Raw genomic sequence first — 15328 nt, 5'->3', positions numbered from 1 at the left:
TTATGTTACATTTTTGTTTTGTTGACAAGAAAATATTTTAAATTACTTTAAATATATGAGAATCGAGAATTTTAACTTTATTGCAAAAGGAGCAAGCACTATTCTACCAACTAGCTTAATTCACATATGTAGCTTTACTCTTGTCTCACGCATAGATTAAGACATTTTAGGTGGTGTTTAATTGACCAAACTAAGACTAAGATTAGGCTATTTAACTCCAGTTTCAACCTAAACCACATATGAAGTTAATTAAGAACTAGATTAACTAGCTTTACACCTTTGCTAGCAGGTCTTATTCTAAGCCATTTAAAATGTGAGCCTTAAATAAGACGAAAGCCAAGCCTATTCAGTACAACAAACAACCCCTTAAGGAATTTAAAGGTTATTATCAGCATGATACTAGAGAAGTTGGCTTAGCTAATTAGTTGGTCAATGGCACATTTGGTAATCATTTTTTTTTCTTCACTTTTTGTGCTTAAGATATGAGTGTATGAGGAAAATGAAGAATGGAAAAGGGTAATGGAAGAAATGAAGGAAACAAACAAACAAGAAGTGATGAAAACAAAATCTTGAAAGTGAATATATATATAAATTAACATAGTTAGCAAAAATAAATTAAAATAATTTTGGTTTTAAGTTTTCTTTTTATCTCTTTTCTTATACATTTCTTCTAATTTCTCTGACCATTCTTCCTTCAAAGTTTATTTCCCTCATTTCTCCTATGTTTTCCCTTTTATCTTAAACACAACAAGGAAAACTAAAAACTAAATAATGTGGTTGAACTACTCATTAAAAAAAACCTAAGACGATCTTTCCCTTCCATACCAAAACCCTATATCAAAAAACTCCATGGTTGCTAGTCCCTTGTTTCGACTTGAGGCCAATGGTAGCCTTTCTCTCGTTTTCCTAGTCCTCCTCATTCCCCTTCTCATGGATTGGGCAATTTTGTTTTCATCTTTAGTATTTTTCATTTATATGTGCCTCCTTAGTGAGGATATTTGTGAGTATATTCTAGTGATTATTTTAATTTTTTGTCACATGTTATCAGCTCCTCATGGTTTACTTTGTTGTTTCTAGTGGTTTCGCTAATGGTGTTGAGCACAAAATTCATGTTGGTTTGGCCACTAGTTGGTTCCTTGTTAATTCCTCTTCGGAACACTGTTCGTTGTCAGACGGTGTCCTCATGTTTATTATATTGCAATTTTGTCTCATAGCATCAACTCTTGTAGTTTTTTTTTTTCATTTTCGAGTGTACGTAGTTTTCATCTATGAATCCAACCATCCATTTTCTTTTATAATAGCAATGATATTCATGTGCACAAGTTGCTGTATAGTAAATGTATTTTCTGTTGGATTCTCTCAACGTAATCGAAAATGTTCTTGTTTGTTGGCATGAAGATGTGAGGACGCATACAAAGTGGTGAGCAAGTCCAAGAATAAGTTCCAGAAACAGTTCATCGGTTTCATCTCCTTGTTTGTAGCAGTAGTCTGTTAGTTGCTTGCAATGTAATGTGTTTGTACCATACTTAAGGTCTCCGTATTTAGATCTCGTATAAATACTCAGGGGACTTAAATGTAATTATGTAATGAAGGAAGGGGAAAATATGTAAAAAGGGGAAGAGCCCTTATTCTATAAAAGGGTCTCCTCACCCTCACAATCCAAAAGCCTCCTCACATCCCCTAAGTTCTTAGCTCTCTCATGCTCTCACCCTCACAATCAAGCTCTTACAGAGAAATACAATCAATGTGGACGTAGCCCAAACATTGGGGTGAACCACAATACATCTTGTGTTATTTACTTTCTTGCAGATTCATGGTCGGATTTACGTTGTTCCAAGACCCCTCCGGTTTTGTGCATCAACATTTGGCGCCTTCTGTGGGAATCGACACTGTTTATACCATACTTAGGGCCTTCATATTTAGACCTCGTATAAATACTCGGGGGACTTAAATGTAATTATGTAATAAAGGAAGGGGCAAATATGTAATAAGTGAAGAGCCCTTATTCTATAAAATGACTCATCACCCTCACAATTAGGAAAGCCTCATTCTCACCCTCAGATGCCAACTCTTAGGCCAATTCCTAGGCCCTCTCACCCCCTCTCAGCGCTCTCACTCTCAGAGCTCTCTCTCCCTCAAATAAATACAATCAGTGTAGACGTAGCCCAAACCTTGGGGTGAACCACGATACATCTTGTGTTATTTACATTTCTGCGGATTCATGGTCGGATTTACATTGTTCCAAGACCTCCGGTTTTGTGCATCAACATTTGGCGCCGTCTGTGGGAATCGACACAAAAAAACTATGTCGGTTCTTTCTCAATTTTTCACCTCCACCGTGAATCTGCAGAAACACCAAACCAAAATCCCAGTCCCATCTCTCTCCTCTCTCTCCGTCTCTGTTACTCATGACCTGACTTAGTTCGCGGGTTTCGAAAGAATGGTAGTTACCGATTAATGGTAGGCTGTACGTGGGCCACGTCATGAATGTAGCTTTGGACCCAGAACTCACCATCATGGACGATTCCTTCCGCAAAAAAACAGAAGCTCATCCATCATTCGTCCTCCGTCTCTCTCATAATCATAGACATAACCACCAAAATCCAAGTGCTTTCTTCCCTGCAACGACTAAAAACAACGAACTCTCTCCCTCTAAAATTTCGATTGTCGTTTCATCTCAAAATGCGAGCTCACCAATTCGAATTTGAGTCGTCCATTTCAAGGTTTTGTCCCTGAATTCAATATGTCCCCACAGTAATGGCGACGGACCTTCAGGAACACTTCAACACGTCGGTCAACTCGTTGATCCCGAGCCTCCCAGCTATAATCGACGGTCAAGATCAGAGTTTTTCCATCGTCAGCTTGCCAGAGTGCCATGCTATCTGGTACGACACCGTTCTGGTGGTTCCGACAATCATTTTCGTGGTGCACTTAGCGTTCCACGCCAAGAAAAACGTCGTCTTCGGCGTCGGTTCTCATACCAGCACTGGTGTTTATGTTGCAAATCGAACATCCGACAAGATCACTCAGCTCACTGATAATGTCTACTTGTGCCGCTCCAGATCGGCTGCAGATTCTCAAATTGTGTTTGATTACGTGCGTCGTTTTCTCCATCAGCATAAACAAGCATCCAATGATGTTATCATCGGAGTTCTCGACACCGGAATCTGGCCTGATTCCAGGAGCTTCAAACGACACCAGAATGCCCGAGATCCTGACCAAGTGGCGCGGCCGGTGCTAATTTGCCCCCGATTTTGCTGCTACTCTCTGCAACAAGAAGCTAATCAGAGCTCGGAACTTCTCTAAAGGCTATCAAATGACCTTCGGCGTAAGCAGGTGCGTGAGGAGCATGATGGTCTCCAATCCGCTTTCAGGTTCTATTCCTAAGTCAGTTGCAAGTTTGGAAGCAAGAGCCTTCAGTTTTGGCTGTCTTTTAGCAAAATAGTTAATGGGGTCGATGCCATGGTGAGTGATGGGAAGCTAGGCATAATTGTTACAATAGAGAATGAGATTAAAATGGTTGCACACCAAGTGTTCGGTGAAAGGTAGACGTTGGAAGTTCAAGCCAAGGAACTGCGGGATGAGTTGGAATCAGAAATACTGGGCAACCATTAGGACAATCGAAAACCTTATTTCTGCAGTCTGCATGGTCGGGGTCCTCACAATTACCGGCACATTCTTTGAGATGAAAACACCCAACAAGACATCATGTAGCTTGCTGAGACCACCTGTAAACCAAAGTAAAAGAGAAAGGTGCGGTGAACAAAAGAACGAAAAAAGCAAAAGAGGGAGATGCAAGCTGTCACCAAAGCAAAAGAAAGGCGTGGTGGACAAAAGAACCACAAAAGCAAAAGAGGGAGGTGCAAGCTGCCACCAAAGCAAAAGAAATGAGCGGTGGAAAAGAGAAAAGCAAAAGCAAGGAATAAACACTCATACTGCAAAAGCAAGGAATAAACATCCCACCAGAATGATGTAATTTACTTTTCTTGTTTTTGTATGATGTGATTTATTTTTCTTAGCTTTCAGAGACATCTGTATAAACCCTATCAGAGGGTAATAATACTAAAAAATAAAAAAATAAAATAAAATAAAGGGCAAAGCCCAAAATAAATGGGCTAGAATATTGTGTGGAAAGCGAAGGCCCATAAGCCCAAAATAGCACCAACCAGGTCATCAAAAGTACGTCCAGTACTCCACAATTATTCGGTAACCCGCCGCTATTACCATCAACCAGATGACCAAAAGTACACTCAGTACTCCAAAAATTATTCGGCAACCCGCCGCTATTACCACCAACCAGGTGATTAAATGTACAACCCGTACTCTAATATCATTTGGCAACTAGCCATTCATGCCACCAACCAGGTGATGAAATGTACAACCCGTACTCTAATTTGGCAACTAGCCATTCATGCCACCAACCAGGTGATGAAATGTACAACCCGTACTCTCCTTCATGCTACCAACCAGGTGATCAAAAGTACGCCTAGTACTCCAAATTATACATGAGCATTACTCATGTCATTCATACATAAACATTCATGAGCATCACTCATGACAATCATACATAAACATTCATGACCATCATTCATGTCAACATTTATGAGCATCACTCATGTTAACATATTCATGAGCATCACTCATGACAACATCCATGACAACATCCATGAGCATCACTCATGTCAATCAACATAAACATTCATGAGCATCACTCATGTCAATCAGCTTCAAAAGCTTCATTTACAAAGCTCTAGCTTCAAAAGCTTCATTTACAGAGCTCTAGCTTCAAAAGCTTCATTTACAAAAACTCTAGCTTCAAAGCTTCACTTGCAAAAACTCTAACTTCAAAAGCTTCATTTACAAAGCTCCAACTTCAAAGCTTCACTTGCAAAGCTTCACCTACAAAGCTTCAGTGCAGGGTATACAAATACCACATCCGAACAACCGCCACTTCGGCCCATACATGGATTCAATTTAAAGTCTCCAGCCAACAGACTCTATTGACCAAAGACTTGGGGGACTACATTATGTACCATATATTGGGCCTCAACTGGGCCTCATGAAAAATACTTGGGGGACTTAGCCCATTATTTATGTATTGAGGAGCGAACCCTTATTCTATAAAAATGACTCCCTCACTTTCATTAGAGATCACCCATTATTCATGTACTGAGGAGCGAGCCCTTATTTTATAAAAGGGACTCCCTCACCTTCATTAAAGAGCAACGCCGCCAGCTGAGCAACCGCCTCGCCGCGAGCATCACTCCTAGCCCATCACTTATGTACTGAGGAGCAAGCCCTTATTCTATAAAAGGGACTCCCTCACCTTCATTAGAGAGCAACGCCGCCAGCTGAGCAACCGCCTCGCCGCGAGCATCACTCCTAACCCATCACTTATGTATTGAGGAGCGAGCCCTTATTCTATAAAAGGGACTTCTTCACCATCATTAGAGAACATCCCCGCCTGTTGAGCAACCGCCTCGCCACGAGCATCAGTTCAAGACAACATCTAGTTACTTCGGCCCACACATGGACTGAATTTCAAGTCTCCAGCCAAAAGACTCTCTTGACTGAAGACTTGGGAGACTACTGTTTATACCATACTTAGAGCCTCCGTATTTAGACCTAATATAAATACTCGGGGGACTTAAATGTAATTATGTAATAAAGGAAGGGGCAAATATGTAATAAGTGAGGAGCCCTTATTCTATAAAAGGACTCCTCACCCTCATAATTAGGAGAGCCTCATTCTCACCCTCAGAGGCCAACTCTTAGGCCAATTCCTAGGCCCTCTCACCCCCTCTCAACGCTTTCACTCTCAGAGCTCTCTCTCCCTCAAATAAATACAATCAGTGTGGACGTAGCCCAAACCTTGGGGTGAACCACGATACGTCTTGTGTTATTTACATTTCTGCAAATTCACGGTTGGATTTACGTTGTTCCAATACCTCCGGTTTTGTGCATCAACAAGATGTAAAAGAAATGTACAAGGAAAAAGATACAAAAAGAAAACTTAAAACCAAAAAATGTTTTGTTTTCTTTTTGCTGACTATGTTATGTTATATTCACTTTCAATTTGTCCGCATTACGGAACAACCCAACCAGCCAAAGTTGTCGGCGTCTTAAATAGTGAGATCCCACCAGCATATGACGATTTTTTTATCTATGCATTATGTTGATGCACAAAACCGGAGGGGTCTTGGAACAACGTAAATCCGACCGTGAATCTGCAAGAAAGTAAATAACACAAGATGTATCGTGGTTCACCCCAATGTTTGGGCTACGTCCACACTGATTGTATTTCTCTGTAAGAGCTTGATTGTGAGGGTGAGAGCATGAGAGAGCTTATAGCTTAGGGGATGTGAGGAGGCTTTTGGATTGTGAGGGTGAGAAGAACCTTTTATAGAATAAGGGCTCCTCCCCTTTTTAAATATTTGCCCCTTCCTTCATTACATACTTACATTTTAAGTCCCCCGAGTATTTATACGAGATCTAAATACGGAGGCCCTAAGTATGATACAAACAGTAGTCCCCCAAGTCTTCAGTCAAGAGAGTCTTTTGGCTGGAGGCTTGAAATTCAGTCCATGTGTGGGCCGAAGTAACTAGATGTCGTCTAGAACTGATACTCTATATGAGGCGGTGCCCAATCTGAAATGATGCTTAACTAGAAGTAGCACATGTTGCGAGGCTACTCTGCTTGTGCCTTATGTTGCCTTGGTTGGCTTGGCTTGTGGCGTTGAAAGTGAGGGAGTCCCTTTTATAGAATAAGGGATCGCTCCTCAATACATGAATGATAGGCTAGAGTTGATGCTTGCGGCGAGGTGGTTGCTCAGCAGGCAGCGATGCTCTCTAATGATGGTGAGGGAGTCCCTTTTATAAAATAAGGGCTCGCTCCTCAGTACATGAATAATGGGTTAAGAGTGATGCTCACGGTGAGGCGGTTGCTCAGCAGGCGGCGATGCTCTCTAATGATAGTGAGGGAGTCCCTTTTATAAAATAAGGGTCTGTTCCTCAATATATAAATAATAGGCTAAGTCCCCCAAGTATTTTTTATGAGGCTCAATATATGGTATATAGTGTAGTCCCCTAAGTCTTCGATCAATAGAGTCTATTGGCTGGAGACTTCAAATTGAATCCATGTATGGGCCGAAGTGGTGGTTGTTCGGAGGCGGTATTTGTATACCCTGCACTGAAGCTTTGTAAGTGAAGCTTTGCAAGTGAAGCTTTTGAAGCTGGAGCTTTTGTAAATGAAGCTTTTGAAGCTGGAGCTTTTGTAAATGAAGCTTTTGAAGCTGGAGCTCTGTAAATGAAGCTTTTGAAGCTAGAGCTTTTGTAAATGAAGCTTTCGAAGCTAGAGCTCTGTAAATGAAGCTTTCAAAGCTAGATTGACATGAGTGATGCTCATGAATGTTTATGTTGATTGACATGAGTGATGCTCATGGATGTTGACATGAGTGATGCTCATGAATGTTAACATGAATGTTGACATGAATGATGGTCATGAATGTTTATGTATGATTGACATATGATTGACATGAGTGATGCTCATGTATAATTTTTGAGTACTGGACGTACTTATGATCATCTAGTTGGTGATAATAACGGCAGGCTGCCGAATAATTTTGGAGTACTTGGGCGTACTTTTAATCACCTGGTTGGTGGTAATAGTGGTAGGTTGCCGAATAATTTTGGAGCCATAGGGCCTGGCTCTTTTGGGCATATGGGCCTTGGCCCTCCACACAACATTCCAGCCCATTATTTTGGGCTTGCCCTTTTTTTTATATTTTTTATATTTTATTTTTTATTATTACCCTCTGATGGGGTTTATACAGATGTCTCCGAAAGATAAGAAAAATAAATTACACCATTCAAAAACAAGAAAAGTAAATCACATCATTCTAGTGGGGTGTTTATTCCTTGCTTTTGCAGTGTGGGTGTTTATTCCTTGCTTTTGCAGTGTCCCCATGTGCTCTCGCAAAGGAAAGCCTCTCTTCTGCTTTTTCTCGATTTTTTCTGCTTTGCTTTCGCTTTTGTTTCCCACTGCATTTCCAGGCATCCTTTTGCTTTTTCTTTTCTCTTTGCACTGAGCATCTCTCTGTCTCTCTCTCTGTCTCTATCTCTGCTTTTGCTTTTTCTTTTCTCCTTTCGTTTTTGGATTGGAAGACGTTGCCATCCATGCTTCTTCATTTTTTCAGCAAGAAAGCTGAAGACCCAAGACTTTTCCAGGAGGGTGTCTAATCCGAGAGAAAGAACAACTCAAAGGATGGAGAGTGTGTGGCAGCAGCGATGTGGAGATCTGACAGTCACTAGTATGGTTGTCCGCCTTGTCGACGATCTTTCCAGTAAACCTAGAAAAACGACTCCTTAAACTTCTATATCATCCTCTACTCTTCAGTCTTCGCGACTGGAACTTCTGTGGTAGCTTCCTCTGCTGTTGCTGCTTCAACTGTTTTCTCTTCCTCAACTGGAGCAGCTGTTGGTGCCTCAATTTCAATGGTCTCTTCTTTGGTCTTCTCTTCCACGGCAACAAGCTTTGCTGTTACGACCTCTTTAGGCTCTTTTGCTTCTGTTGTCTCCGTTTCTACTGTTGGCTCATCCACCTCAGCTGCCTCGGCCGCCTTTGGTTCTTCTGCTACCTCCTCCTTAGTCTCAACTTCAACCGGAACTGAAGCCTCGGCTTCGGGAGCAGCTGGTTTCTCGATTTCTGCTTCTACTGGTGGTGTTGTTTCCTTTGGCTCTTCGGTGGTTGTAGCCTCAAACTCTGTTGAAACTGGTGCTGCAGCCACGGGTTCTTCCACGGTTGCCTCCTTGGTCTTGATCACCTCGATTGTCTTTGGCTCATTCTCTTGCAATGCTGCTGCTGGTGCAACCTTAACATTGGCCATTGCTAGAGCAAATGAAAAGTACTGAACAAAAAAAAAGTACTTGGAAAGATGGGAAGAATGAAGGGTGCTTAATTGCTAGTGGGTTTGTCGGCAGCAAGGCTGGTGAATGACCCGACTTCATCTTGGCGAGTGAGATCAAGCTCGGCATGGCTGAGGATAAGATTGGTGAAGTGAAATCAATGGCTTGTATCTGGAATATGATGGCGGAGCCAACAAGGTCGCCATGACCGGCTATGAAGGTCTACGTAGACTTGTTGGATATGAGGAAGACTGTTTGGTCACGGGTTTAAAGCATCGATTTGTGTTTGGTTACAGAGATGGGAAAGTTTTTTTTTTTTTTTTTGGTTTCCGTGTGTGACTAACTGAGAGAGGAGAAAGAGATGGTTGGAGGTCTGCGAAAGTTTTCTGGAAAAGCTATGGGTTGTTGGGTTTTTTTTTTTGCAGATTTTGCAGATTCAAGGTGGAGTGTAGTGAGGTCTCACGGTGGTGAGATGAAAAAATGAAAGATAACCGACATAGCTTTTTGTGTCTGTTGATGCACAAAACCGGAGGTCTTGGAACAACGTAAATCCGACCGTGAATATGCAGAAATGTAAATAACACAAGATGTATCGTGGTTCACCCCAAGGTTTGGGCTACGTCCACACTGATTGTATTTATTTTAAGGAGAGAGAGCTCTGAGAGTGATAGCATTGAGAGGGGGTGAGAGGGCCTAGGAATTGGCCTAAGAGTTGGCCTCTGAAGGTGAGAATGAGGCTCTCCTAATTGTGAGGGTGAGGAGTCCTTTTATAGAATAAGGGTTCCCCACTTATTACATATTTGCCCTTTCCTTTATTACATAATTATATTTAAGTCCCCCGAGTATTTATACGAGGTCTAAATACGGAGGCCTTAAGTAATAAACACATCTCTCTATCATTCTTCTTCCACTTTTTATACCCCTCATTTCTCCTACGTATTTCCCTTTTATCTTAAACACAAAAACAAAAATGAAACCTCAATAATGTGGTTGAACTACTCATCAAAAAACCCTAACAGCCGTTGTTTCCTTTCCATACCAAAATCCTACATTCGTAGTCGCCGGCCCCTTGCTTCGACTTGAAGCACGTGGCAGCCTTTCTCCCGTTTTATTAGCCCTCATCCTTCCTCTTCTCATGAATGCCTCGATTTTGTTTTTTAGTTTTAGTATTTTTATAAGTACCTCCTTGGTGAGGATTTTTGTGAGTATATCCTAGTGACTATTTTATTTTTGTGTTTGTGTCTTATCAGCTCTTCTTGGGTCTATTTCGTTGTTTCTGGTGATTTTGCTTATGGTATTCACCATCAAAATTTATGTTGGTTTGGATATTAGTTGGTTCCTTGTCAGTTCCTCTTTGAAGTTGGCTCTACTTGTTGTCAAATAGTGCCCTCATGTTCGTTATATTGCAATTTTTTTGCACATAATTTATGAAGTTCCAAAACCCGAACTATTTGACTCTTTCACTGGGAATAGAGTTCATTTAGCTTTTGAGTGTCATCTCAATCTACTACGTTTGGGTATGGATGCTTTCAAGACTTAGATGATTTCCTTTGCTTATTCTTGGGCAACTAGATTGGCCTAGTTGGCGTTTTATGTTTTGTTGAAGTTTCTTTGGACTGAACCTATTGGATTTTATCCATAATGTCCTAGTTAAAGTTTGTATCCATTAGTAATATTACATTAAACTCACTATCATTTTGTCTCAAAATAAAAATTAAAAACTAAATACTAAGACAAAATGATTATCAAACAAGTCGTAAAGCTTTATTTGTCATAATTTAAAAAAAAAAGTAAAGGTGATAAAAATGAAGAAACAGGGAGGGGCGGAGATGGAAGAGTAACCTTGTAGGTTTTATGTTGCAACTCCAACATATCCATAACGAGACTGTGAAAGGCACTCGAGTTCATAACTTAATCCGGGAAGCAGGGAGCACGTAGTATGTCCCTTTTTAATATTGGTCCTTTATGTTGTGGTGGAGAGATTTTAGCATATAACTGCTTTGTATATTCTTCATTATCTTTTTCATCACATAACATATTACATGACGAGAAAAACACTAATAATGCGGCAGCAGCATGAACTTCTTTTAGATTTTTTTTTGCAAGGGATGCTAAATGTTTGGGTTAATATTTAACTTTGGACTTAAGGGAATGAAAACCCAAAAGAGCACAATAAAGGAGATTTTGCCAGAAGCCCAAAGTCAAGCCCAGATACCCATCTCGAGACAATATAACGGCTCCCCATTTAATGTAAAGGCTAGGTACTTATAAGAGAAGGGACAACCGATGGAAATCCACCTACTCTCGGCCTAAAAGCACTTTCTGAATGGCAGAACATGTAAAAATGTTGATGACTCACTACCCTTCAGTTACTTTCGGGTAAAAGCAAAAAAGAGTACATTCGGGTTAATTCGCCTATAAAAGGAGGAAGAGGGCCCAGAAACAAGGACACTCAACCAATCAAACAAACAAATATACAACTTGCCTCCCAGTCAAGCAAATATCTAGAAAGCTGTGTTTTGTCCAAATTCTGCAACCTTTTAGCTTTATACTTCCTTTAGAAAGACATCTTTTGTCTATGTAAAAGCTCTGGTACCTTCTCTAAATGTTGTAGTATTGATTCTCTTGTGTAAATTCATTTACCATTCATCCCTCTTTTAGTACCCAACCCTTTGTAACTACAACAAAGAAGAAACCACAAGACGTTCAACCTTGCCCAACAAGGTGAAATCTTACCCGCCTCTCTTCGTTTCGTCTTTCAATTAATAGATCTGGTGTTATAATGTATTCCCCATTATATATTCAAGTCATTTCTAGTCTTTCAATGATTCATAGTTCCATCAGTTCTTAGATCAGGTTCACTTAGTAGTTTTATTGTCATAAGAAGATTAAAAGTGAATTAAAGTTGATGACTTGATCAAATCTGGACCTCCACTCTTTAAACATGCAAGATAATGAACTAAAAGTCCTTGATCTCAAGGCATAGAAAATAACTTAAAGTAAATTTAACTCATCTACGATAATCCTTTGATAACAAGAAATCAGAATAACTAAGGGCGCAAGTAATCGGCTTAAATACACTTGTTCTACATCTGCCATACAAAGATGGCAGTGGCATGTCTTAGCACTTAGTTTTGATTGCGAGCCTCAAGGCCAACACCTAAGGCCCCACAAATGCACATTTCATAACTAATTTTGTCCTTCTTTTGCAGCATTTCGGCAAGCCGGAGCCCGACAATCAACCAAAGTGTCAACTCCTCGAGGAGCTGTGTGCTCGAGTCAGGGACCCCTCCCCGCGAGATTTCATGCCCGAACACTAAAATTAAGAAATTTCAACTTCAAGGTCCATTTTTTTGTCAAAAACAGAAAAGAAAAGTCCATGTTGACTCGTGTACTAATCTAGTTGCTGGGTCAGAGTTGCTCGCTGAATAATTCAACTTGAAACATCAAAGAAAAAAAAAACTAAAGTATGATATCACCTCCTGTGGTATCAAGTCTGCATGTAGAGCAGGCCCGGCCCAGGCCCATTGCCACATGGGCAGCTGTCCAGGGCCCCAAAATGAAGGGGGCACCAAAATAATAAAAAAAAACCCCAAATAACTAAATATAAAAAATAAATAAAAAATAAAATGTTCACAGCCCAAATAGGGGCTTGAGGGCAAGAGCACAAAAAGGCCCAGCTGCTGATTATAAAACAAAAAACAAAACAAAAAAAAAAAGACAACAAAACATAACAGGGACCACTCGGTCCCAATTAACCCTAATCCCTAATACTTACAACCCTTTCCCGATTCCCCACCCCCCCCCCCCCCTTTTGTTCCCTACTTCCCCCACTTCCCTCCTACCGTCCCCTGACTCTCATTTTTCTTTCTCACAATTCATTGGTTGTTGCAAGCTTTATTGTTTTGGTGTTTCCTCTTGAGTTAGCAACTCAAGTCAACTCTCAACTGCAAATGCAAGTTCCTGCACGCAGCTAGACAGGCAGGGTCGCAAGGCAATCCTCCACACTCCTCAGCTCAGTGCTAGGTCATTCACCATTGGCATTGGCTGCAAGTGCATTCACTCACCACCAACACTTTTGAATTTGGAGGTAAACTAATTTTTTAAATTTGAATTATCAATTTATAATTTAATATAAAATTTTGCAATGCAAGTGACATAGAATTATATGATAAATTGATAATTGATGTACAGAATTGTTGTTGTTGATGAATTGAATTCTTGACTAATTGAATTATTTGATTTCATTTCAAACCCAATTTTTAGGTTCAATTTTTATAATATGTTAGACTATGTGTTAGTGTTTTTATAATACATAATATGTTGGAATGATAATTTTGATAGGAAATTTTTGTTATATCATGTGTAGGTAATTTTTACAAACAAATTATCGAAGCCATGTCTTTTAGGAAACAACTCTCTGGTAATATGAAAAGGAAAAAACAAGGCAAAGGATAACGAAATTGCCGAAAATTTAAGAGGATCTCTTAATAAATTTTTCTCTACAAAGAATGAGTCAATTGAAAATTTGCGAGAAAATGATGTTGGTGAAGAGCCACAAAATGTTGTTGAGGAGTCTCATGATCATGAAAATGGTAATGATTTAGAAGAAAATGTTGGTGATGAGTCTCAAGACCATGAAAATGGTGGTGATGTGGATTTAAATGTTGATGATGATCATATTGGTGTAGAGGAAAATATTGAATCTCCTGAATCTATTTTCCATTTAAACATTTATGATCCAAGAGTTTTGGATGGTCTTAATGCAGAAATGAGATACTTACTTGTAGAAAATGGGCCAAATCGAGAAACTAATCTCACTTATCCTAAGGACAAACTCTCTAGAAAATTTTCCTCACACTACTATGATTGAAAATTACCAACGAGTGAAATTTATGATAGGAAATGGCTCATGTACTCAAAAGAGTTGGATAAAGTATTTTGCTTTTGTTATAAATTGTTTAAAACAATTGCCTCAAAAAGTGAGTTAGCAAAAGATGGAATTAGTGATTGGAGACATCTTGGTGTGAAGCTTGACCAACATGAAAAGAGTAAAGAGCATCTCACTAATTCGAGAACTTGGGTTGAGTTGAAAAGTAGATTGACAACAAATCAGACAATTGATAAAGAATTTCAAATGCGAATCAAGAAAGAGCAAATCATTGGAAACAAGTGATACTTAGAATTATTGCTGTTGTGAAATGTCTTGCCATACGTAATTTAGCATTTCGTGGAACAAATGAAAGACCTTATGAAGACTCTAATGGCAACTTCTTAGGTTTACTTGAAATGATTGTGGAGTTTGATCCAATAATGCAAAAGCATTTTCGACTCATTGAGAATAAAGAGATTCATCACCACTATTTGAGCCATAAAATCCAAAATGAGTTGATAGCTACTTTAGCTTCAAAAGTCAAAACAGCAATCATTAAAAAAGTAAAATAAGCCAAATTTTTTTCTGTCATTCTTGATTGTACTCCTGATGCAAGTCATCTGGAACAAATGACTTTAATTTTGAGATGTGTTGACTTGTCAAGTAGGTCAATAAATATAAGGGAGTATTTCATGGAGTTTTTAAGTATGGAAGATACATCAGGACAAGGACTTTATAATGAGTTGCAAAATGTCCTAAAGTCTCTTAATCTTGATATTGATAATGTGAGGGGATAAGGTTATAATAATAGATCTAACATGAGAGAGAAGCACCAAGGTGTCCAGAAAAGATTGCTAGACATAAATCCCAAAGCCTTTTACATGCCATGTGGTTCTCATTGTCTTAATTTAATAGTTTGTGATATGGCAAGTTCATGTCTTAAAGCAAAAAAAAATTTTGGAGCATGTCAATACATATATACGGTGTTTTCCAACTCTACAAAGCGTTGAAATATTTTGTTTGAACATATTGATGGTTTAACTTTGAAGTCATTGTCAATTACTCGATGGGAAAGTCACATTGAAAGTGTTAAAGCAATTAAATCCCAAGTAGCCTAAGTTAGAAGTGTTTTGTTTACGTTGGTGGAAATTTCTGAGAATCCCCAATTGAGTAGGGATGCAGAATGCTTAGCATCAGAAGAACTTTCCAGTTTTGATTTGTATTAAGTTTGGTTATTTGGTATGACATTTTGTTGAAGATTAACATGGTGAGCAAAAAATTACAATCTGAAGACATGTGTCTTGATGTTGCTGTAAAGGCATAGGAAGCACTTGTTACCTTTTTTGAAAACTACAGAGAAACTGGTTATGCTTCTGTCATGCGTGATGCTAAAGAAATTGCAAAATTGACCTTGTTTTTCAAACTAAATGTCATAGACCTAGAAAAAGACATCATGATGAAGTTGATGGTAATGAGAGGGAACAACAGTTTGCTGAAGAATCATTTAGAACAGATTGTTTTCTTATTATATTAGATATTGCTCTTTCTCAA

The 15328-nt window shown here is 39.3% G+C and overlaps 1 protein-coding gene across 1 annotated transcript; it reads right to left on the bottom strand.

Annotated features, from left to right (window-relative positions):
* Positions 1-8350: 8350 nt before the first annotated feature.
* Positions 8351-8951, bottom strand: LOC126590666 (fruit protein pKIWI501-like). The gene has a single exon (XM_050256146.1). The coding sequence runs from the start codon at positions 8883-8885 to the stop codon at positions 8385-8387; it is 501 nt and encodes a 166-aa protein (XP_050112103.1). The 5' UTR covers positions 8886-8951; the 3' UTR covers positions 8351-8384.
* Positions 8952-15328: the final 6377 nt, after the last annotated feature.

Source organism: Malus sylvestris, chromosome 11 (genome assembly GCF_916048215.2).
Source record: "Malus sylvestris chromosome 11, drMalSylv7.2, whole genome shotgun sequence".
Lineage (NCBI taxonomy): Eukaryota > Viridiplantae > Streptophyta > Magnoliopsida > Rosales > Rosaceae > Malus > Malus sylvestris.
This window is presented reverse-complemented; position numbering and strand designations above follow the sequence as displayed.